This window comes from Plodia interpunctella, chromosome 27 (genome assembly GCF_027563975.2).
Source record: "Plodia interpunctella isolate USDA-ARS_2022_Savannah chromosome 27, ilPloInte3.2, whole genome shotgun sequence".
In the NCBI taxonomy this organism is placed as follows: Eukaryota; Metazoa; Arthropoda; class Insecta; order Lepidoptera; family Pyralidae; genus Plodia; species Plodia interpunctella.
In genome coordinates, this window is record NC_071320.1 from 1,304,497 (window position 1) to 1,330,510 (window position 26,014).

Here is a 26,014-nt window from a genome sequence, read left to right on the forward strand (position 1 = left end):
TTTGATTTTGTATATTCCGCTTTCGCTGAGAAATTCACGCGGGCGAAGGGCGAGCTAGCTAAGCTAGTTCTATTTTTGTATTTGATTATACACCCGATAAATTTTACGTCTCAGGGTATAAAATGTAAAACGTATTTTATCTCTCATTGTTCAAGGTAAATCTATCAAAAATAAGCATTTATCTATTGTAATTATCAAAATATATATAAATCAAAATCAATTTATTCAGAAATTAGGCCTTCACAGGCACATTTTCACGTCATATTCTAAATTAAATGATATTTACCATATTTAATAACCATATAGTACATATTATGTCATCTGATATCTGTCACTGTCACATTGACATTTGACATGAGATTTCGCTCAGTAATTATAAATAGTTTCCATCATCTGTTTAAGTACTTTTAAGTACGTACCGTAAAATAATTAAGTAGGTACTTATCCTAAATGAGTGTTTTTTTTACGCGTCACAGTAAATGTTGACAATAAATTGTATTTTCACATAGACAAAGACAAAGATTATTTATTTGCAAAAACATGCGTTTACATTTTTTTACAATGTGGTGTTAAATGAAAAGCTTAATCCTACATGTTTCACCGTATGCAAATTTAAATGGAGAGCGTGCTATCATCCCACAAAACAAAATCGAATAAATAAAAGCAACTAAATCAATTAATTTTTTACCTAAATCTATCATAAAAAAATCGTTCAAATTATAAATAATAACATTTATCAATTAGCAAGGACCTGAGGTGCTTTTTAAATAAATTTAACTTTTTTGGTATGCAAAAGTATAAAGTATAATTACCAAAAATAATTAAGATACTTTATTGTAAAGTACGGTTGGCAACCCTAAGTACAGTCAACAGCAACACATCATCCTATCCAAATTCATTGCAAACTCGTGTCAGTTAATTTAACTTGATGTGCTGTTGACTGTAAATACAGCATATTTTTTTAATTACTTTTCTCACTTTTTCAGAACAAAGGTGGTAAGTTTGACATGCAGGTTTAAATCACAGATATAACAACCTTCAGTGTTCTATATAGTGTGTTGTGTTATATTCTTATAATCTGTGGTTTAAACAAAGATCCACAATAAAAGCGAAATATATGCTCTTTCTATAAGCATTTGAATCTATGTGTGTAGATCATATATATAAGAATACTTCAATGCAATCTGTGCAGATAATATTAATCTATGGTGCTAATAAATCAAAAGTTGTTACTCTATGCTCTGTGCTCACGGAACGAGTGGGGGCGGGGCTCAGCGTAATTTGTAATCTGTCATATTTTTATTTTGTAGCCCAGAAACTTTTTAAACAAAAAATCAATATAAGAATGTAACTTTTCATCGCATTTCCTTACATATATGAAATAAATACTTAAATGTATAGAGGTAAATTATATAATTCCGAAATTCCCACAGGAGTTACGGTCCCTAAGTTTCATTATCGTTAATTGAGTGGGATCAATACAATTAATATGCGCAGGCGCATAGTAAAGAAAACATCGTGATCGTGCCATGAAACTGATCTATTATGCATAATGTTCATGGAAAAATTGCGTGCGAATGGAAAGGTTTATTTTACTCGACTGTCCAAAAAAGGAGTGTTATGCTTTCATTGTTCGTGTGAGATTTTTGATCTGTGATATTAAATTACATGAAGGAAATGCGATGAAAAATGACATTCATAAATTAAGATCGAATTCTAATAGGGCATATTACGCAAAGCTCAGCGCAGATGGCGCTACTGGTACAACTAAGGTACACAAACATTGCCAATGGAGACAAAAAGCACCAATTTTCCAAGGATTTAGTGGATTATCCTGAAAATAATAACACTATTTTAGGTTATGTTCTGCATTATTTGGTCAACATAAACTGATATAAACTTGATTTTGACTGAAGATCTTACCTGTATGAAGTCCATATTTTAATAAGTCTTCCCGTGTGAAGTGTTCCGAGCTTCTTTTCGACCGTTTACTGGCTCGAAAATTTTACAACTAGAGGCGTATCCCATAGTTTTCGAAGTTTTTTATCTTATGCTACGTTGTTGTATATTTTCACAAACGAATGCTTACATAATGAAAGGATTAATAAAGTACTCTAAAATATTTAATAATTTAATATATTGACACAGCAAAAGGCGGCAAAGCTTTTGAGTGCCAAACATACTGTATTCTGGCGGGATAAGTGTGCAGTAACACTCCCTATTGTTTTGTGTTCTAGTTGTTATATAAATTGTGTTTCAGAGTTCAGAGTTGGCAACCCTATGGGACTACCAGTAAGTACCGTACAGATTTATTATTGGCTAATTCGTGTATACACATACATATGGTCAACAAAACTGTAGGCCCACCATCAACTTTTACAGAACGATTCAAATGCATCACAGTTTGCGATGCAGTTCAGTTTAGGTCGTAAAGTGGATCGCGTTACGAGATGCTGTGCTTCGCTTTTTCTTCTTCGTCTTTCTCGAGTATGTTATTGTTAACACTGGTGTCGGATTTTACTGAAGTCGCCTAAAGGCATCTGAAATGACTGTCACGACTATCTAGTGGCAATGGCAAAGAGTCGCATACGCACTGGTGAACTTGAACTGTTAACCAGTGTTCAGGTTTCCTCACGATGTTTTCCTTCACCGGAAGCAAGTGGTGATCGATGAAAATTACTATACATCAGTCAACATCAGAGTCAGATTGGTATACAAATTTATGTACCTACCGCTATGAGTTGGATTCGAACCTGGGTCCTTGCGATCACAGGCATAGGTCTTAGTTCTACCTACATATGAGCCAGTCCCAGTGGTTAAGGCGCCGTTAAATTCCAGGATCGAATCCAACTCCAACAACAGCGGGTAATTTTTTTTTATGAAATAAATAAATATACATTATTCAAATATAAATGAATTTAGTAAATATAAATAAAATAAACGGGCGATTCGATTTTATTATTGGAAGAAAATTTTGATCATAATTGTATGAAAACTCTTGAAATAACACTAACAAAAAAAAACAGCTCGTCATTATTTAATCAATTGGTATAACATCTGTGGCACACGTCATTATTAGACATAGACAACTATCGTTTCAAAACCCGCCATACTTGGCGATTTCAATTTACATAGCTGGTTTTCCTTTGCTGTAATAAATAACTCACATACAAACTACGCATTGTATATTGATTCACATTCGCATCAATCGGAGCTCACCGGCGATGAAACACCAATAATTTGAATCTCAATAATTTGAAGGTTCAGCTGTGGTTTTACGGCCGGCCGCCTGCCTGTTGTTAACTTCCTTTAGGAGTGCTGTTGTACAACATCCAGTGGTCCTATTCTAGAGCGGGAACCACGGAATAAATATGACGGGGAATAGTGATGATTAGTGAGAATTTGCTGTGACGCCCCGAAGACAGGGGGAGTAGCCAAAATATAAGACATATATAAATAAAATAAATAAATATACAGAATTTCTATGATTCCGAAATTCCCTTAATATTATAAATGCCAAAGTCTGTCTGTCTGTTCCACTTTCACGGCTAAACCACTGTACCGATTTTAATGAAAGGAACGCATGGTAGTTAAAGATACCCGTTCAAACATAGGCTACTATTTTAAAAGTAAAATAAATAAAAATATAAATAAAATCAACCCCCAAATGATCATAATCGGGGGGTGAAAGTTTGTATGAAAATCATAGCTGTACCGCTTTCGCAGAGAAATACCCGCGGACCAAAGCTAGTGTAGTAAAATCCGTTATATCAAAGATTATATTTATTGCAACAAACTTAGTCACTGTCACCCACTCAACTAAACGACCTTACCTACATCAAAACGTAGGTATACTGACAAACATACCACTGCATTTATTAAAACATAACCTGTAACTCTTATCAGTACGTCGTAGAGTCGAAAATCGTATGCGTTCTCGAATGGCAAGTGAATCATCGTATGCCGACATACAACCCACTTGATGCTCCTTATATGTGCAGACGAAATTACAAGTTATAAAGGACAAAGAATTGTTTTTTAAAGAATTTTTAGGGATCCGTTACTTTTTTATATTATAACTGAATACTTTTTCCCGGGAATGCTTTTAATCTACGGGTATTTTTTTTAAAATCTGTAAAACAACGCGATTAAAAGATATGACAATTAATGTATTACTACCTGCGCATTTTCGAGAATTTCGGGATAAAAAGTACCCTATGTGTTGTTCCAGGTTATGTTCCACCCGTGTACCAAATTTCATAACAATCCGTCCAGTAGATTTTGTGTGAAAGAGTAACAAACTTACACACATACATTCTCACAAACTTTCGCTTTTATAATATTAGTAGGATATATTTTGCCATTTCACATACAAGGCCGTAAAGTACCGTATAGATCTTGGTGGAATAGCATAGTTTTATAGCATAAATCAAAAACATTTAGTTTTCAGATATATTCTGTTAGGGAACTAACAGAATATATCTGAAAACTAAATGTGTATGTACGAGTAAGTGTAATTACTCGTACACACACATAAAATAAATGAATTATACGGATCCCTCAATGCGTGAGTCCAATTCGCACTTGACCGTTTTTTTTTTGAGATCATTGACGTAGCTTAAAGTAAGGCGTGGGATGTCAAAGAAATTATAAAAAAATAATTGAATTCAGAGCATGAATTTACTTCGTACGCGGAGCACTTACTAACTCCATGATTCAAAGTAACATCACTCTGACAATAATGAAAACTTGTGTAAAAGATATATTTATTTTAATAAGCTTATTATTTTATATATTTTTTTGTAAATAAACCTTATTTTATAAATAGATAGGTACCGTTTATAACCTCACGCATCAAGATATCTGTTTCCTTATCGTTTATCACGACCTTTAACGTTAGTAACACAATATGAGGTAATAAAGAGTACACGTTAAAGACACGCGCGAAAAACGTAACCCTCTACAGTGTACAGTCGGTTAAAAGCCATTAATTCTGATCATTAAATTCAGCCCACACAACACGTCATTGACCGAACAAAAGTTAAGAGTCGATGCGAAAAAAATTTGACTTTTTAATTGTGAAAGAGGTTAGTTTTTTAGTATTTCGGAGATCCGTATCTAGAAATGTCAAGAGTTCGAACGTCTTCTGAAATTGCACTATAAATAACTGTAATACTATAATTTATTTCTATTTATTTCTTTATTTATTAATGAAAAAGTTACAGTGAATATAATATAATGTGATTTCTAAATAATCATTTCGAAAATATTAAAACGATTACTCATTTTTAATTATGGCTTGTTTGAACACGTAAACAAACCAAAAAATAATATGTTACATAATATTATATCCATACTATTATAAATGCGATAGTCTGTCTATCTGTTCCGCTTTCACGGCTAAGCCGCTAGACAGATTTTGATAAAATTTGGTATGCATATAGTTAAAGGCTTCCGATCAAACATAGGATACATTTTTTTTTCAAAAACCAACCCCCAGTTGACTGTAATGGGGGGTGACAGTTTGTGTTCCGTTTTAGCAGAATAACTCACGCGGGCAAAAGCTAATAATTTATAAAATACTAGTGATTAAATAATAGTGAAAACTACATCAAAATCCGTTGCGTGGTTTGAGAGAAGAAAGCTTAGAAACAGACACGACGGGGAGATCGATTTTGTTTTATACTATGTAGGTAGGTACTAAACTATCAGAGAACCCTTTGCAAATGTGCCCGACTCGCGCTTAGCCAGATTTTTTGTATTCCTCCTATGTCTAGTTAGTGGAACAGTTAACCCTGAGTCATTGTTGACAAAAAAAAGGTAATTTGGCAAATCTTGTTAAGTTGGTATGCAAATAAAATGTATGTCGTTACTGTATCTAAGTAGATGTGATTTCGCATAATATTCTAACTGAATTTTGGCATTTAAATGTCAATTATCATACAATGAAATACAAATCAGTATATTCTTAAAATCTGCTTGAAAATTATATGCACAATAGACTAATTTTCTCAAATAAAATCAAATTAGGTACGTACCTAGTTATAAAAGACCAGATGTTGCCCGGGGCTACGCTCCTGTGGGAATTTTGATATAAAATATAGCCTATAGCAATCTTGGATAATGTACCTTTATAATGGTGAAAGAATTTTTGAAATCGGTTCGTTAGTTTCGGAGATTACCCGACTTAACAAACTCACAAACGCTTACCTCTGTATATTAATATAATAGTATAGATTATTTTTTTGGATGAGTTCCATTCATTATTCAATTTTATATTTTACTAGCTGCGCCCCGGGGCTTCGCTCCCGTGGGAATTTCGGGATAAAAAATACCCTATGTGTTATTTTCTACCCGTGTACCAAATTTCATAACAATCTGTCCAGTAGATAATGCGTGAAGAGGTAACAAACAAACTTACTTTCGCATTTATAATATTAGTTGGGATTGGGATGTAAGTATTTGTATCATAACAAAAGTCTTAAAAACCGTTAGATAAACATTAGAAATTGTTTGAAAATTTCAAATGTTTATCTAACGGTTCGGGAGATGGAACCCCTGACGGAATGACAGACAGCAGAAGCACTCTGTAGAAGCATATAAATATTATGTAACAATTCTTCCCACGGAATCCTAGAAAACAACGCAACAAAAACTCGATTTTGATTTTCGAAAATATCCCAGTAATTTTTTCTTGTTCACCTTATGCATAAGGAGTATTTGTGCACCTTATGCTTACCCACATTATGCATAAGGAGATTTTAAATTAATATTCAAACATAGCTACTTAGGTTGTGGTCAACAAGACACCTGTAAACAAATCATATCAAGATGTGAGAAGCGGTAAATTTTATGAGATTACATAAATCAAAGAAAAAAGAAATGATCGACTTAAAATAAGAAAGTGTTTTAAAAAACTCTAAGTAACGAATGATAAAACTAACATTAAAACATTTAAACCTAATTGGCGCATTAAAAATATCTAAAACACAATATAATTTTTCAAATTCTTTCAATTCTAAAAATAAATATTTCTCATAAGTGAAATTATAAAAATGCAGGAATGTTGTCTAATATTTACGCCGTTCTACTCTTAGACCGCTGTTTTTTGTTAAATTAGCATAGACAATACAAACTAGAGCACTTGACCACAGACTAAAACAATCTCAAGCGTATCGGAATTTTCACGGTTCAAATTTCGAACACGGCAGACCCACTGGCCAGTATTTTGACCATAAAATTTAAACGAAAACCTTTGTCTTTCATTTGTGTGAAAGGTGATGTGTTGTTTTTATGGAAATGACTTTATTTTATTGACGGTAAACGCATGTCTACTTTGGCCATGTTTACATTAGTCTATGTTATGGTCTAGTTGTCTATGTCAGGGAATTTTTATACTTTTGGGAAAAATTGCAGTGCCCGCAGCATGATTGCCTCGTGTCATTAACTATATATATTTAAAATTACCACAAAATCGGCCCAGTGGTTTAGACTGACAGAAAGACACACTTTCGCATTTATAAGTATTATTATTACAAGTATTATTAGTAAGGATAGTTCTATCCATGTATGCATTAACCTTTTTCACGGAATACCATATAAAATCACATTAAAAAAATAAAATAAAAAAGATTTCCCGCTGCCGCAATCTTCTTCTGACACCACCGTGTTTGGGTCAATGGATCTTATTTATAACCCACTCGATAAACGGAGGTTTACGAATTTCGGTGAGTAGCGTAAAAGAGATTAATTAAAAAATAATTTAATGGTACAGTGAACAGCACATCAGCCTACCCAAAATCATTGTCATTGCAAACCCGCCGCTATTACCGCGCCGTTTATGCAGGGTATATTGATTTGCAGTTAACTGTACAAGTAAAAATAGTACGAACAACACCGAGTAGGACCCAGCAGTGGGATAAAAAGACGATGATAATAAAAAAATCATAAGAATTTTGTTCAATTTAACAACAAAATAATTACCTTTGCCAAAAGCGGTGTGCGCAAGACACAAAACGAGGAAGAACTTGATAGCGGCCATCTTGGATTTCATTCACTTTTCACCGATCACTTCACCTGGAAAAGAGATAAAATTGTTATTTTATTCAGGTTTTAATATGTTTTATATGAAACCACGGAATTATGAATGATGAAATATAGAAGTGTCAAAGTTAAGTCCTTGGATTTGTAAACTCACTCAATCGATATTAAAATTTCAATTTGTCATAGACATAGCAAAACAACACGAGTTGCCGATATAATCTCCGGTATATCTATACTATTATTATAAAGAGGTAAGCGTGTGTGAGTTTGCATGTTTGAGGCGGGTAATCTCCGAAACTACAGAACCGATTTCAAAAATTCTTTCACCATTAGAAATGTACATTATCCAAGGTTATTATAGGTTATATTTTATATACAAATATATTAGCGCTCTGTCCCATTTCTTCACGCGTCTATGGCTTTTAAAATAATATTTTTCTGAACACAAAATACTAGATGTAGGTAAGCACTGTTTCACACATGTTTTAACCTAAAAAAGATACAAAAACACAGTTTCACATTTACTATATTACACTGTTATTCATAAAAAAGACAAAGCATACTATAAGCTAAAGTATGTTTTGTCACTATCACACTTTACAATATTCGGCATTGACAGAACGAAACAAAACATATTTTGGCTAACTTTTTATGAATAACTTGGTTAGTAAAATAAATAATAAACACTTAATAGTTAATGTAGACACTCAATCCAACCAATATTGAGTGTAAACACTATCCATCCATTCCATTGAATGGTAAATGCTCAATCCTCTTGTAAAGTGGCATTTCTAGTAGCCTTCTTATTGCGAATTCTGTGTATGAGATCTGGTATTAGGATAGTATCATGGTAGGTAACAAAAGTCGGCTTAGATTATGATATGTCGTTATATAGGTTTTATTACGCGTATATTTCTAGATATTGATGATTACCAATAAAAAGAAGATTTTCTATGTTAGCTGAGTTTGGAGTGGTTGTGGGCGGAACCACATTACGTCCTAGAATATGACCATTCCAAATCTTCCACTGGCGGTCGTACGAGGCGACTAAGGGACACATAGATAACAATAGCATTCTTGACTAAATATTAATTGGATGGTTTGTTTGTCTCCTCAATTTCACACGTTAGTTGATAAATCATCAACTAGAGAACAAAGAAGATCGAGTAGGCCATGTAAATGGGGTCCAATCCATCAAAAACTTTACGCTTTTGGGTCGAATCTGGAAGGCGCAGTGGGAACGAGACCATATTTTCGAAGTAAACTTGGAATCAAAACGACCCGGCACAAAACAATTGAACCGTATATATTTGTGTGGGTGTGTGTTGTGTAAATCAATGTGTGCGAATTGCCCAGGGTTGTCAAAAATTACAAGAGGAATACACTTTCGTTTCAGGGAGAAAACGGAAGAAAAAAAGAACTAAAATTTGTAAATAAACTAGTTTACGTTTGTGTACGCGAACTTCGCGTACACAATAAATTTTTAACGAGTTTTTTTTTGTGAAAAATATGCATTTTTGCCGCCCCAAGTTGACTAGCAGACCAATTCATCAAGATTCATTCAGAATCAATTAGGTTTATTTACACAAAAAATATATATAAAATATAGCTTTTTTACAAAAAAAATATATTTTTGACACAAGTTTGCATTGACCGAAAACTCGCTCGCTCGGTCAAACATTTGCACTAGAATATTGAAATAGGCCTTTTTGTATTTGCTGCAACACAGACAGTTACTGCTGCAATGTGTTCTTTATGTATATTTTTTTGTCATTTATTTGTGTCTGGTTGCATTATTTTTTGTGTTGCCATCTCTACAAATAAACAATTTATCTAATTAATATTTGAATAGTAATTTTGACAACCCTATTGCCTAGTACCGTAAAATCACGGTCCACCGCGCTGCGCGCGCGCCCAACCGTGCCTGTTCAATACTTAAATTGATAATTAAAATTAATTAGTCATTTACTGTTAAACTAGGAAGTATGACGTGGCCGTGTTTTAGTATATTATTGCTTAAGCTAATCACCATATGTAAAGCTTTATGTGAATAACTTAGTGGCCCGTCCCATCTTTGCTCGGGAAAACGGGAAGAATAATAAATGCACCTTTTCTCAAGAATCACACTATCTATTGGTGAAAACCGTACTTAAATCCGTCCGGTAGCTTTTGAGCGCATTCTTCAGCATAGTCGTATTCCTCATGGCTGAGGGTCGTGGTCATTACGTGGAATTAAACACACATAACAACTTTCTTGGCATTAGTAATGGAGTGGTTTGCCATTGCCTTCTCCATTTCACACACAAGTTAATAATCAACCAGTGTGCAGGTTTCCTCACGATGGTTTCCTTCACCGGAAGCAAATGGTGGTCGATGAAAACTACTATACATGAGTCAGATTGGTATACAAACTCATGTGGCACGAGTAGGATTCGAACCTGGGACCTTTCGATCCACAGGCGGGCGTCTTAATCATTACACCACCACCGCTTCCTTTGAGTGTATAGGGATTTCTTTTTATATCTAACTAGCGACCCGTCCCTGCTTCGCACGTGTATAAAGCCATAATCCCAACCCATAATATTATAAATGCGAAAGTAAGTTTGTTATTTCTTCACGCATTATCTACTGGACCGATTATTATAAAATTTGGTACACGCATAGAAAATAACCTGGAATTACACAAAGGGCATTTTTTATCCCGAAATTCCCACGAGAGCGAAGCCCCGGGGCGTAGCTCGTACATTCACGTAATCACACTATTAAAAAACCCGCAAAATCCGTTGCGTATTTCTAAAGATATAAGCATACATAGAGACATAGAGGAGAATAGCACATGTTATAAAATATCAGCTGAATTTACAATTTTAAGGTTTATTTCTTATGCAGGTGGGCTTCAGACGTCACAGCCCCGAACACTGAAGGTGAGAGAGACGAATTGGCAAAATCTATGTGTATAAAGAATATATATGTGGTTGAGTTGAGTATTATAAAACGTCTAAAAAGATTTGGTCGTTCGTTCAACCTTGACATTAAAACACAGAATACTTAGGTCATTTAGTGATGTAAGATATTTTTAGTGTGTTATTATTATGATGTGTGATATTTTTAGTGACGCTAAATATCGATATTTTATTTTATTTATTTGTTTTACAATATACAGAATGCTTTTTGCAACTGATGCGTGTATGTGAACAGATCCAGATCCAGACGAAGCCGAGACAATAAGAAAATCAAAAAATGTCGAAAAATTTTTTGGTCTTCTATAGAAATACGCACTTACCTGAATTACTATAATATTACAAAATGCTAATTTAGATATTCAATATCTTGTTTGCTGACACGCACGATTTGAAATTACGAGTATTAATTATATGTTTGACGACTTCGGTGGCGCAGTGGTAAGGTTCTTGCCACTGAACCGACAAGTCCCGGGTTCGATCCCCGGTCGGGTCATGATGGATAATGATCTTTTCTGATTGGCCCGGGTCTTGGATGTTTATCTATATATGTATTTGTTATAAAATATATCGTTGAGTTTAGTATCCCATAACACAAGTCTCGAACTTACTTTGGGGCTAGCTCAATCTGTGTGATTTGTCCTAATATATTTATATTTATTTATTATTTTATATTATCATATAATCATCATAATTTATGACACAAAATAATCGGCAATGTTTGATCTACTATATACCTATTGTATAGATTTCGATGGTATGGTCACGTTATGAGAAGGGAGGATAATAATATTGTAAGAAAGGTTATGGATTTGAAAATGAATGGGAAAAGAAGTAGGGGCTGGCCGAAGAAGAGGTGGATTGAGTGCGTCAGGCAGGATATGGCTAAAAAGGGAGTAACAGATCGGTTAACATCAGACAGGGAGAAGTGGAGGAGACTGACATGCTGTACCGACCACACATAAAGTGGGATAAGGGTAGGCTGATGATGTAATGTTTATTTCTTCATTTGTTTTGTATCCATGACTGTTTGTGCCACAATAAATTAATAAAATAAAAAATTGGCTGATCAACTGATCACACCTAATATGGAACGTCGTAATTTTTCGTTTTTATCACACCATTTCTTTTGAAACTTGTTGTATTATAATTATGTACTGAACATTATATTGTGAAAATTAGTGTGTCTGAATTCATTTCTGGCAACAACAATATATAGGTACTAAAAGTATAAAAGTATTTACAACATAAGTATTATATAAGTTAAAATAAAATATTAAAACTAAAATAATAAATGCTAAATTAATTTAAATTTGACACTAAATCGCCGTCGTCGCGCGGTGAAGTTCCCAGAAGGCTGGCAACATTTCCTATTTGCATGGCCAAAATTGTGTAAATTACAGACAGCGTTAAAGTCCTGGGGGTTATTTACTTTTTTTACTTGTATTATCAGAAATTATTCTTTATAAAAATCCTGTTACGGAACTTTATTTGAAAGAGATGGCGCTATACATTTGATATAGCGCTGTTTCTTATCATCCTTTTAGCAGGGAATAGACATTCTTATCAAATCATTCGTTCTTTCGCAACACTAAGCAGGAATAAATTAATATTGCGCGTTAGAGGTCATGGTACTGTTATACTATACATATGCACCCTTTAGTGCTTACATCACTCACAGACTGCTGCATCAGCAGATTCGGTTGCGACGTTAGTCGCTAGTCCATTCCTTTCAGTCAGTCGAAATCGAGCTCCTTTCCATGCTAGACGGTTGCCTCAAATCAATTAATTCTTTTTTTTAAAAACCTATTTCCTCGACGCCGTATAACATTTGGTGGCAGCGGTAAAGGGATTTAGAAAAATAAAATCCCCGGTTCGCCTCTTTCACGTAAAATTCAAGTATATAAATTCACGCGTGTGTGTGTTTGTGTTCAACTTCGAGTTCTGCTCCGGCCCTCATAGTCGTCGTCTTCAAGCAGTCCACCTGGGGCCCATTGTTGGGCATCGCCGATATTCAACGTGCTCCAACCGGCCTCAAACCACCTGCCAGGTTACCCACTGTCACGCGATATTGACGCTGTGACCGGTATACCATTGAAGCGACAACTAGTGATTCATTATCACATACACGGTATCCTCATCACTGTATCCAGATCTAAGCGCACCTCCTATCGACATCGAGATTTCACCGTATCGACGACGTCACGCCGTGCCTGTATTTTGTTGTGTCTACGCGACCAGCGACATGCTCGCCCTTATCACGTTTCCTGCATTCCTGTGAGTGACTTTTTATTCATACTTATTCTATTGGTCATTGCTACTCTGTACTCGTGTTTTTTTAACAAACGAATTCTTGTCATAATTGTATAATTTTATTATTATTATTTTTCTTTTATATTCACATTTTGTTACTCATTTAAAATGGCCGAAGGTCGTTCAACCAGCCCGAAACCCGAAATCTCTGTCACAGACACAGAGGAAGATACCCAGGGCCAATTACATCCAGGCCCCTCCACTAGATCTAGTAAAAAGAAAGCGGCTGTAATTCCCAAATCCGAAATTGAATTATCCACTTTGCTTAAATTTATAAAGCCATTTGATGGTTGTAGAGAAAAGTTAAATTCATTTTTAGTAAATTGTAATAATGCTTATGAAATAGCCTCGGACACACAAAAAGATATTCTCTTTAAATACATACTCTGTCAGTTACAAGGCAAAGCAGAGACCGCCTGTTCCATTAAAGAATTTACTAATTGGCATCAGCTCAAAGAGTTCCTCAAAACGCAGTTCAGCGAGAGGAAACATTACGCTCATCTCCTCACCGAATTACAGGAATGCAAACAACAAGTTACTGAAACTGTCAGTCAGTATGCTTTAAGAATAGAGACTTGCTTATCTCACTTACTTACCGAAATTTCCATCTCACACGGCCATAAAAGTAGAGAAATGATTGGACGTAGTGCCGCGATGGAGGAATTAGCCCTCCATCATTTCCAAATGGGGCTAACGCCCCGAATATCTAATTTTGTTAGGAGTAAATCCGTTAAAACCTTAAACGAAGCAATTAATATCGCAATTTCTGAAGAAAGAATCCAACAATCTTTATCTAAACACTCAGCCCCGTCTAGCAATCAACAATCTCGTCAGTTTATACGTCGTAACCAAAATCCATCTTCATTCAAAAACAATCCTATTACTCCTCGTCCTAATAATAATAATTCCATCCTTGTCTGCCGATATTGCAAAAATCCAGGTCATACTATAGAACAATGCCGAAAAAGGGAATTTAATAATAATCGCTTCAAAAATCCTGATCAAAACTATACAAGGCAACCCCGTGTTCATTTCATCTCCGATGAAACTTCGGAAACTAACGATGATTTTCTTACCAATCCTGAGGGCGGTTATGACACCGTAGACTCTAATCAAAAAAACGAGTAAACATCTCGTCCCAGTGTCGTGCGGGATTATATAATTTTAAAACCGGCACTATCAATTATAATTCATCTACTAAATCCTCTGTATCCACTGTATCTATGCAGCAACCCAAGGTTGATCTGCCCAAATCTACTAAATCCTCTGTATCCACTGTATCTATGCAGCAACCCAAGGTTGATCTGCTTAAATCTACTAAATCCTCTGTATCCACTGTATCTATGCAGCAGCCCAAGGTTGATCTGCCCAAATCTACTAAATCCTCTGTATCCACTGTATCTATGCAGCAACCCAAGGTTGATCTGCTTAAATCTACTAAATCCTCTGTATCCACTGTATTCATGCAACAACTCAAGGTTGATTTGACCAAGCCTACTAGATCCTCTGTATCCACTGTATCCATGCAACAACCCAAGGTTGATCTGCCTAAATCTACTAGATCCTCTGTATCCACTGTATCCATGCAACAACTCAAGGTTGATTTGCCCAAGCCTACTAGATCCTCTGTATCCACTGTATCCATGCAACAACCCAAGGTTGATCTGCCTAAATCTACTAGATCCTCTGTATCCACTGTATCCATGCAACAACCCAAGGTTAATTTACCCAAGCCTACTAGATCCTCTGTATCCACCGCATCCATGCAACAATCCAAAGTTGACTTATCCAAATCTACTAAATCCTCTGAATCCGCTGCATCCGTACAACTTAAAACTACTAGTTCTCTAGATCCTTCAAAACCCAAAGTTTATAATATTTCAAATATTCCATCTAAAACCTTATTACCTCATGTTCTAATAAAGTCCTCTGTCTCTGATATCCCATTATCTCTGCTAGTAGACTCAGGATCATCTGTAAGTCTATTGAAACATTCTTGCATTATGAAACATCCCAAACTCACAAAAGACATAATTCAGTTAAAGGGTATAGACCCAACTGATAACCCTGTCTGCACTCAAGGTCACTTTTTGCTAAAACTGCAACTTCCTAAATTCGACATATCCCATAAATTCCATGTAACTGATATACCTGACTTACCCTACGATGGAATAATGGGCTCAGATTTCCTTAATGCACACAATTGTAACATAAATTATAATAACAATATCCTTTACATTAGAAACACATCCATTAGACTACACTTTCATGAGCCTGCCTATATAATACCTCCTAGAACGGAAACTATTATCGAATGCTCTGTATCAAATCCTGAGGTAAAAGAAGGATTAGTCCTTGATCAGAAACTTTCTGAAACTTTACTAGTAGCTAATTGTATAGTCCATGTAAAAGAAAATAATAGAATAAATATATCCATTGCTAATACATACGAAGAACCCGTAACTGTCAAATCCAACCTAAACTTAAAACTCGATTCCTTTAATCCCAAAGTCCTGTCAGAACATTCAAATGAATGCATAAATCATATAAATCTTACTACTAATAGTTTCAAAAGAACACAAGAAGTGTTAAAACAAGTCCGCACTTTTCATCTTAATAAAGAAGAAAAAGACAATCTTCTACAATTATGTTCCGACTTTTCTGATATATTTCATCTCCCAGGAGAGATCCTAACTCATACCAACGCTCTTAAGCATGAAATCAAAACAACTACCGACAATCCCATACACACAAAATCCTACAGATTCCCCGAAGTCCATAAAGCCGAAGTCCACAATCAGATAAATAAAATGTTAGAGCAAAATATCATAGAACCCTCTGATTCCCCCTGGTCATCACCCATATGGGTTGTTCCAAAGAAACTAGATGCCTCTAATGTACAAAAATGGAGAGTTGTAATCGACTACCGTAAACTTAATGATATCACTATAGGTGATACTTACCCTATACCTCAAATCACTGAAATTTTAGATCAACTTGGCGATAGTAAATACTTCTCTACTTTAGATCTGTCATCCGGTTTTCACCAAATTCAATTAAATGAAGCAGATAAATCGAAAACTGCCTTCACAATTCCTGAAGGACACTTCCAATTCACAAGAATGCCATTTGGGCTCAAAAATGCCCCTTCAACATTCCAAAGAATGAATTCTGTACTGTCGGGCCTCCAAGGTACCCGCTGTTTTGTCTACCTTGATGATATAGTCTGCTATGGGTATGACCTTAAATCCAGCATCCAAAATCTGACAGAAATCTTCCAAAGAATCCGTAACTTTAACCTCAAACTTCAGCCGGACAAGTGCGAATTCCTCAGACGAGAAGTTTGTTATTTAGGACACGTAATCACAGAGCAAGGTGTAAAACCTAACCCTGAAAAGGTCAAAGCCGTAACTTCTTTTCCAATTCCAAATAATCCCAAGGACGTGAAATCGTTTCTTGGCCTAGTTTCCTACTATCGTCGTTTCATCCCCGATTTCTCTAAAAAGGCAAAAGCCCTTACTAATCTTTTAAAGAAGGATGTACCCTTTAAGTGGGAAAATCAGCAACAACTTGCTTTTGACACACTCAAGGAAGAACTTACCTCTGCACCTCTCCTGATATACCCAGATTTTACCAAACCTTTTATTCTTACCTGTGACGCATCTAATCATGCCGTCGGCGCTGTACTCTCTCAAGGACCTGTGGGAAAGGACCAACCTATAGCTTTTACCTCACGCACACTCAATAAGAGTGAATCCAACTACAGCACAACCGAAAAAGAGCTGTTAGCCATAATATATGGATGTAAGACATTCCGCCCTTATATATATGGGTATAAATTTATCATCGTCACAGACCACAGACCCTTGAAATGGCTATTTAATCATAAAGATCCAAGTAGTAAACTCCAAAGATGGAGATTAAAATTAGAGGAATATGACTACGACATAATATATCGCAAAGGTAAACTAAATTCAGCTGCTGATGCCCTCTCTCGATATCCTGTCAATCCTATCTATCCAAAAAATCATACCAACCTGAACCCTAATAATGATGAAATTCCTGACGATGACCTACAAAACCTTCTAATATCTCCTTCCAGCCTAGAAGCCGATCTAGCTGATCCTGAAATAAATAACGAATTACTAGATTATTTGAATGATATGTTAGACAATGAATCTCCTGGAAAACAACCAGAACCACAACTTTCATCAAATCAAGAAAACCTCGAAATCTTACCTTCTTCTGTCCAGTCTGCACCTGAAAGTCCTCCTCTAGTACCTGAAAACTTACTTTCTGATCGAACTGCACCTGAAACTCCACCTTTAATACCCGAAGATTCACCTTCTTCTAACCAGACTACACCTGAAACTTCATCTATACAGTTCGGATCAGATGAAACCTATAATACTTTCCTAAAAGCATCCAAAAATGTACACGACACTCTTATTATAGAACATAATGAAAATCTACTTAAAACCACACAAAACCTCATTATTATACCTACCTCCATAGACTTGGATGAGTCTATGCCTTACATTCAGGAAATCATTAATAGTTGTTCAGAACCCGATCGGAGTAATTTCTTAAAACATGAAAGGTCATTATTTACCTCTCTACCTCTCACTATTAGAAATAAGACTTACCTTTTCTCATTCACAAAAGTTCACCATTTTGACGACTTGTCCTACCCGGATATATTTAAATCCATAAAATATGTGCGGGACGAGATTATAATGACATACCCTACTATAAACGAAGTTAGCATAGCAGATTTTAGGAATCCCTTCGATAGACACTCCTTCGTAAAAATCTATAATATTCTCAGCTATCTTTTTGACGGATCCAATATTAAAATCCATATATATCATAATGATATCATATATCCTTCTTTAAATGAAATTCCTAAAATTTTAAAAGAGAACCATGACATCCCTATCACCGGACACTTAGGATCTTCTAGAATGCTAAACCGTATAAATGATAGATATTATTGGAAAAACATGCGAAGTGACATAGAAAACTACGTAAAAAACTGTACATCCTGTCAAATAAACAAAGCCTTACGCAAAACAAACAGAGCTCCCATGATAATAACTTCCACTTCTACGTCACCATTCGAAAGATTGTCCATTGATATTGTAGGTCCTTTACCTGAATCCGGAACAGCCAAACTTAAATTCATTCTAACTATGCAAGACGATCTTACGAAATTCTCGCTAGCATATCCTCTTCGTAGTACTACTGCAGAAGAATCCTGCGAATGCCTGCTCCATTTCATTTCATTATTCGGAATTCCTAAACATATACTCACTGACCAAGGCACCAACTTCACCGCAGACTTATTCAAAAAAACCTGCGAATTTCTAAAAATAAAACAGTTGTGGTCCAGCCCTTATCATCCCCAAACACAAGGCGCCTTGGAAAGGTCACATTCTACTCTCAAAGAGTATTTAAAGTCATATGCCAATGAAAATCAAGACAACTGGCCCCGTTATGTCTACACAGCCATGTTAGCATATAATACCGCCGTACACTCTACCACACACTATTCACCTTACGAACTATTATTCGGGCACAAACCTCGCATTCCAGACTCCGTTTATGGTGACGCCTCTAGTGTTACTTACCCCGAATACGTAAAAATGTTGCAACATCGCCTAAGGCATTCTCGAAATAAAGCCTTAGCGCTCATACAAAAATCTAAAATTAGTTCTAAGACTTATTATGACAATCGTACTCGCCCAATAGAATACAAGGTTGGCGACTATGTATTACTTAAAAATCATCTTAGATTACGTAAAGCCTTATCACCTCTCTGGAAAGGCCCATATAAAATCGTCAAAGTCCATGGTAACCACACTTTATCATTGTTAATAAATAAAAGGCATGTAAAACATCACTTTGATGAGGTGAAACCTGTGGAAACTCACGAAGTTTAAATTAGGTTTAGGTATAAGTTTATATTTTAGTTACTTATATAGATAGGTACTAGGTCATACAGGTAAAACTAAGTAAAGTCTCTTTCCTTACAGCATATTGGCCCAAGGTCATCCGGAATTTATTCATCAAATCAACGTGAGCTCCGGAATTTACTTTGACCCTATCGGTGAACTTAAAATCCGTATGAGTCATTTAGACGTGGTCACCCCACTCGATATCTCGCACATTGAACCCCACTTGCAAAATATAAACTCAGTATTAGGTACAACACGCTACATATGTAACCAAATTAGATTAGAAAAATCATATAATTTACAATGTAATAACCTGTTAGAACCCTTAACAATAAGATATCATGACATTGTCTCTGAATATTCCACTATTTCGCACTTAGTAAATAGAAGATCTAGAAGAGGAGCCTGGATAGGTGCCGTTGGTTCTCTCTCCAAAATCGTGTTTGGGACCCTTGATGAAAATGACGCCATAAAATATGACAATGCCATTCGAAATGTTCAAGATAACGAAAAAAGACTGAGCTCATTAATAAAAGATAATATCCTAATAACATCTGAAGTTTTGACAAATTTTAATAAAACATTACAAAGTATACAACTTAATGAGGTCAGCCTTAATCTAGTTATCGATAATTTCTCTTCAACATTAAAAAATATTACTTTAATTTCAAACGAATTAGTTGTAAAGACGAATATAGATTTTATACTCAATAGTTTAGAAGCATCTATACTCACCTTATCATTCCACCTCGAAGACATAACAAACGCTATTATTTTTAGTAGTCAAAACATCCTGCACCCGGCCGTATTACCGCCCACGCACTTATACCAAGAAATTGTCAATAATTACAGATACTTACCTGTAGACCTTAAGTTACCTGTAAGCTTAACATTAAGTAACATACATATTATTACAAATGTATCCAGTGTAGTGTGTTATAGTATAGGCAACAAGATTATTTTTGTTCTGAAAATACCTCTAGTGTCCCCTAAAGATTATAGTTTGTATCATAACATAGCATTGCCAACTCCTCATATTAAAGATAAACCTAATACTTTTAGTTTCATAAGACCTAGTAGTAAATATATAGCAATGACCATAGACAAATCCGAATATTGTAACCTTGATTCGTTAAAGGAATGCATAACGATAAGCCCGCGCGAGTACATCTGTGACGTTATGACAGTGTTCCCGTCCAGTGTTAACCCCTGTTGTGAAAGTGAGTTATTGTCCAATACAATAAGTGTTCTCCCCGTGCAGTGTAAAACAGACTTCTTTTATGGATATCTAGATTTATGGCAACCACTCGATAATAATAATTGGCTATATGTACAATCTAAAAGCAGTAAACTTTACATTGAATGTCCTAAAGAAAAACTTGTTGATATTAACATTATCGGAACAGGAATTTTAACTATTCCTAATAACTGTATGGCCCACTGTAAAAGTACAAAATTGATACCTAAATTTGATAATGTAAAAATAAATGTTAATATTGTTCACTCTAACTTCAACTTAATTAATGATTCTTGTTGCACTTTAGATAAGTTTAATAAAATAATAAGTAATGAGCCTCCCCTTAAGTTGCATAATATAAATCTAGATTCATTCACATTAGAAACAAAATCTAAACTAAATTCCATTGCTAAAGAAACAGATAAAATTCTAAATGAACATCAAATTATTAAATACGAGACTCATTACTCAATTATTACTATAGTTATAATTTGTGTAATCTTAATCTTTTGTATAACCAAACTTATTATGTATATTAAATCGCGCAACTGTCTATCCCGTCGCCTTCCCGATACTATTCCTCCAATCCCTGCAGTTTCTCCAACTGATCAGATTCCAATTGCAGAGAATATTACTCCCGCTAAATTCAGTAAACCTTGTTCCGTTAAGGAAAATATACCATCTCCCAGTATAAGAATTAATGTTTAACCCTAAGTGGTTTTCCTCTTTATAATTCTTCCTAAACATAGTTTCAACCCTATGTTTAGTCTACCCCAAGGAGGTGTTATACTATACATATGCACCCTTTAGTGCTTACATCACTCACAGACTGCTGCATCAGCAGATTCGGTTGCGACGTTAGTCGCTAGTCCATTCCTTTCAGTCAGTCGAAATCGAGCTCCTTTCCATGCTAGACGGTTGCCTCAAATCAATTAATTCTTTTTTTTAAAAACCTATTTCCTCGACGCCGTATAACAGTACGAAACTTGAAACAAAACTTCCTTGAAATAAGATTGTTTTGCAAAAGCTTGTGGTTGGCCCCCTGGTTTATTCACTGTATATTATAGGTACATTGGCATTATTGTATCTGTAGATAGCATGTATGCTCAGTCGATGTAACTGAACAGCTTTTCGTATGGAAACAACCTTGAATCTCGAAAAAAAAAAGCTGATCCATACATTTTCCACAAGTTAGGTATTTAATTTCGTAAAGAACAGCTGATTTTTTTTTCGTGATTTCGGAGTTACTTTCATACTAAAAGTTGTTCAAGTTCGTGGACTGTGCATGTAGACAAAATATTGCCAATGTATAAAAAATCACCCTGTATTATCAAAAAGTAAACACGTATGAATTGAAGTAGTCAATTACACGTGTTTCTTTTTATGCCGACGCGAATGCGTGAACATTGCGTAGTTAGTATGAGTGCTTTTATTTACAGCAACCCGCAATGAAAAACCAGCAATGTATTCCGAATCCTCCAAATTTTGGCGAACTGTTCGACGACAGTGTGGAGCCGGCATTAAGTGTAGCTGTTACTCACAGCTCGGTCTACTATATTTATTTAAAATTTTATCTAATAATCGAACCAAAAGTTTAAAAGACATGTCGTCCTATCTGTAGACTTTATCGATAGTATAACTATCGACTTTTAGCAGCACTATTATCTTCGCCCGCGGGTTAACCCACACAGTAACAGTTTACCGTGGGAGTAATGATGATTTTCGGAATATATCATACTAGCTGGTGCCCCGGGGCAGAGCTCCCGTGGGATTTTCAAAACAAAAATTACCTTATGTGTATTCTACCCGTGTACCAAATTTCAAAACTATAGCTCCAGTAGATTTTACATGAAAGTGTAACAAACACACATACATCCTCACAAACCTTCGCATTTAAAATATTAAGTAAGATTATGTCCTGTTTTGTGTACTATCGGTATAATTTCATTACTAATTATTGCCTGCGACTCCATATTCGGCAAGAAATAACCTGTGTCACTCTCATTTCAACATCTCCACACCAAAATTCACCTCAATCATATGCTTATTTTTGATGTAAGAAGGAAAAATGAATCCAACATAAGTACCTACTTTGTCTATTATGTGTTGTTGACTGTACATAACAAAAAAGCGGAATTCTCGGTTCGCGAACCCACCTGTGTATATTTATCTTAAATTCGCGTCCATTCTTTGGTAAGTCATTATGATTATTATATTAAAGTAAAAAAAAAAGAAGTAATTTTAATAAATAAATATACCTATTAGGACAAAAAAAATCTCTAAGGGAATCCCTTCTCCTCAAACCATATAATAAAATAAATTAATTAACAAATATATTAGGACAAATCGCACAGATTGTGCTAGCCCCAAAGCAAGTTCGAGACTTGTGTTATGGGATACTAACTCAACGATACTGTTTTATAACAAATACAAAAGATAAACATCCAAGACCCGGGCCAATCAGAAAATGATAATTTTCCATCATGACCCGACCGGGAATCGAATCCGGGACCTCTCGGTTCAGAGGCAAGCACTTTACCACTGCGCCACCGAGGTCGTCAAGTTTAGTGGTTGCATGTCCACAAAAAGTTCACATTGTTACAACAAACCGAAATTGCAAAAGTCCAACTTTTTGCGCCTATGTTGTCATCCTATTGAAGTTAACATATTCTTACACAAACATTTACAGCACACACCAATCCCCCGTATGAACCTTAATATACCTTCTTTGACCTATCTATAGTGACAATAAAATGTCAAAACAATAAATTGAAAACGCAAACTTACCACAAAATTCTTAGCGTATCAATGACATAACCTCAAAAACAGCAGACAACTCAAACGATCGATGTAAAACTGTCACAACACTCGGTTAATAACAAGACCGTTTAAAATTGAAACGCAAGATATTCACAAATGAAGATTTTGGAGTGTTGTTTTATGAAAAAAGAACGCACGTTCATTCCGTGCTGCGGCTGTAAGGCAACTGACTGGCTTTTTCGCCTTGAAGCGATGACGGGTTAGGCTGCGTGCACGCAGGCTGTATTTGCCGGATTAAGAAAAAGATGTTATACCTAGTCTAGTTTGCTCCCTGACCTGTCCTAGATAACTGGGAATGGGAACTGATTGCTGATGTAGATAGATATGTATACGAACAGATAGATATAAAACTGCATAGACAAATCGCTTTATCATAATATTTACAGGGTGATATAATTAATCCTAACTAATATTATAAATGCGAAGGTAATTTGTTACCTCTCGCTTCACGCTTTATCTACTAATCAAATTTACTTGAAATTTTGCATACACGTAGTTTGAAGTACGGAGGAAGACAAAGGTTACCTTTCGACCCGGAAAAATAAATTTGTCCATTGGAAATTCCAACTAATATTATAAATACGGAAGTTTGTGAGGATGTGTGTATGTATGTATGTATGTTTGATATGCTTTCATGAAAAATGTACTGGACCGATTGTTATGAGATTTGATACACAGTAGAATATCACAATTAATGTTGTGTGTGTTGCCCAATTTGTGTCGTCATTTCAATTTATGTTCTTCAATGGTGTCCGCGGAAGACCAGCGCCGTGGTTAACACCGTGACATATATATATATATATATATATATATATATATATATATATATATATATATATATATATATATATATATATATATATATATACTATATATATATATATATATATATATACTTACATTGTTATATCACTGATAAAAAAATATACATACATTTATATTTATTTAGAGTTAATAGTTTTTCTTTCTTTCTTTAAATATAAGCTGGTATAATATATAGGGTACTTTTTTACCGGGAGCGAAGCCCCGGGGCGCAGCTAGTACTTTATAAAATGCCACTGATTATCAGACCTTTCGACGGAATCGTGAACCTACGTTAAATTTGTCTGTTTCAGAGTAGAAAAAAATAATTTCGCGGTATTCCTGGCGGGCAACACCGGGTGTTTATCAACCAATCATAGCCATTTTATTTGGTATTGCAATGGCAAAAAATGTAGTTCGTTAAAAACCCGTTTTCTGCTCCTTAAAGAGTCTATCTTACGTACTCATTCCGATACGACTATACCTTTACAAATAGTGAGAGCCGACGAAGGTTGAAAAACACAATATACAAATATGGAGCTTAACTACCCAACTATTGACAAGAGAAAATGTGCTTTAAATCAATGCATTACCGGTCACATTGGGTTGCAGGTTAAAAGACAATATTGACCAATATGTCGTTCGTCTTATTAGTCAATTGATATGCTTTGTCTTATTTCATAATGTGTTAGGTTGTCAGTTCTTCTAGATTAGACTTCCGAAGCTCGTGACATAGATTGAAGATAGAATTTTTATCCTTGCATTATAAAACAAAGTCCTAAGCGTCTGTCTGTCTGTTCGCGGTTATCTTTTATTTTTTTTATAAATAAATATGTATGGTATACGGACAAATGACACAGATTGAGCTAGCCCCAAAGTAAATTCGAAACTTGTGTTATGGGATACTAACTCATCTATACTATATTCTATATCATATACATCCAAGAGCCAGGTCAATCTAAAATAAAATAAATTAATTAATAATATTAGGACAAATCACACAAATTGAGCTAGCCCCAAAGTAAGTTCGAGACTTGTGTTATGGGATACTAACTCAACGATACTATATTTTATAATAAATACATATATAGATAAACATCCAAGACCCGGGCCAATCAGAAAAAGATCATTTTCCATCATGACCCGACCGGGGATCGAACCGAAGATTCTTGCCACTGCGCCACCGAGGTCGTCTAAAAAATATTATTTAACACGTTGACCTGACCGGGGATCGAACCTGAGACCTCCAGTGTAGCAGTCTGCCGTGATGACCATTAGGCCACGGAGGTCGTCAATTCAAACTCAAAAACAACTGCACGAATTTTCATGCCGTTTTCACCAATAGATAGTGTGATTCCACGAGGAAGCTTTAGGAGTATTTATTAATGGTTTGACATGAGCAAAGTCGGTCGGGAATATAGTAGTTTAATAAGATATAAGTTCGTCGTTGTACAATGTACTTATTTACGTGTAATAAAGTTATTACAAAGAAACAAGATATTTGAGGCGTGTGGTTCCGCCCTAGAGTGCCAAGTGTCAGGGCGAGAAGAAATCTAGGAGCATTGAGCGAAACTTGCCGTACACTATTAGCAGTGCTCCGCTTCCTTAAGGAGCAGTTGTAGGTCTACCATCAACTTTTACAGAACGATTCCAATGCAACTCAGTTCAATTTAAGAAGCTAAAATGAATCGCACATCAACAAAACAACAAATTCGTACCATCGACTTAAATTTTTGTATGAATATACAAAAAATTAAGTCGATGGTACGAATTTGCGATGCAGTTCGGTTTAGGTCGTAATGTGGATCGCGTTAAGAGATGATGCCCCCTGGCCCTGGCCCTCTTGGCTGTCTCGAATAAGCAACCGCGCCGGCAACACTTAA

General features: G+C 35.3%; 4 protein-coding genes across 4 annotated transcripts in view; 3 read left to right on the forward strand and 1 right to left on the reverse strand.

The window, feature by feature from the left end:
- qsm (quasimodo) overlaps nucleotides 1-23,500 on the reverse strand; it is a 48,479-nt gene extending 24,979 nt beyond the window's left edge. Inside the window, exons 1-2 of the mRNA XM_053765288.1 lie at nucleotides 23,298-23,500; nucleotides 7,984-8,076 (exon numbers count right to left, since the gene is read on the reverse strand). Of these exons, the coding sequence (XP_053621263.1) occupies nucleotides 7,984-8,053 (70 nt within the window). The 5' untranslated portion in view covers nucleotides 8,054-8,076; nucleotides 23,298-23,500. The remainder of the gene's footprint in view (nucleotides 1-7,983; nucleotides 8,077-23,297) is intronic.
- LOC128681421 (uncharacterized) lies at nucleotides 12,635-14,444 on the forward strand. Its single transcript, XM_053765289.2, has one exon. The coding sequence runs from the start codon at nucleotides 13,425-13,427 to the stop codon at nucleotides 14,442-14,444; it is 1,020 nt and encodes a 339-aa protein (XP_053621264.1). The 5' UTR covers nucleotides 12,635-13,424.
- On the forward strand, nucleotides 14,720-19,398 carry LOC135309981 (probable serine/threonine-protein kinase nek3). The gene is made up of 4 exons (XM_064436860.1): nucleotides 14,720-15,398; nucleotides 16,269-16,508; nucleotides 17,280-17,894; nucleotides 19,352-19,398. Exons 1-4 carry the CDS (start codon nucleotides 14,720-14,722, stop codon nucleotides 19,396-19,398), a joined length of 1,581 nt encoding a protein of 526 aa, XP_064292930.1.
- On the forward strand, nucleotides 19,442-21,442 carry LOC128681419 (uncharacterized). The gene has a single exon (XM_053765286.1). It carries the CDS (start codon nucleotides 19,443-19,445, stop codon nucleotides 21,216-21,218), a length of 1,776 nt encoding a protein of 591 aa, XP_053621261.1. The 5' UTR covers nucleotide 19,442; the 3' UTR covers nucleotides 21,219-21,442.
- Nucleotides 23,501-26,014: the final 2,514 nt, after the last annotated feature.

Bases quoted from the DNA above. Each gene is read 5' to 3' on its own strand.
- LOC128681419 (XM_053765286.1), top strand. From the start codon at position 19,443: ATGAGTCATTTAGACGTGGTCACCCCACTCGATATCTCGCACATTGAA.
- LOC135309981 (XM_064436860.1), top strand. From the start codon at position 14,720: ATGCAGCAACCCAAGGTTGATCTGCTTAAATCTACTAAATCCTCTGTA. The intron at 16,509-17,279 runs GTACCCGCTGTT...TATATCGCAAAG, and splicing joins TGTACTGTCGGGCCTCCAAG to GTAAACTAAATTCAGCTGCT. The intron at 17,895-19,351 runs GTAATTTCTTAA...CTTTCCTTACAG, and splicing joins TTGTTCAGAACCCGATCGGA to CATATTGGCCCAAGGTCATC.
- LOC128681421 (XM_053765289.2), top strand. From the start codon at position 13,425: ATGGCCGAAGGTCGTTCAACCAGCCCGAAACCCGAAATCTCTGTCACA.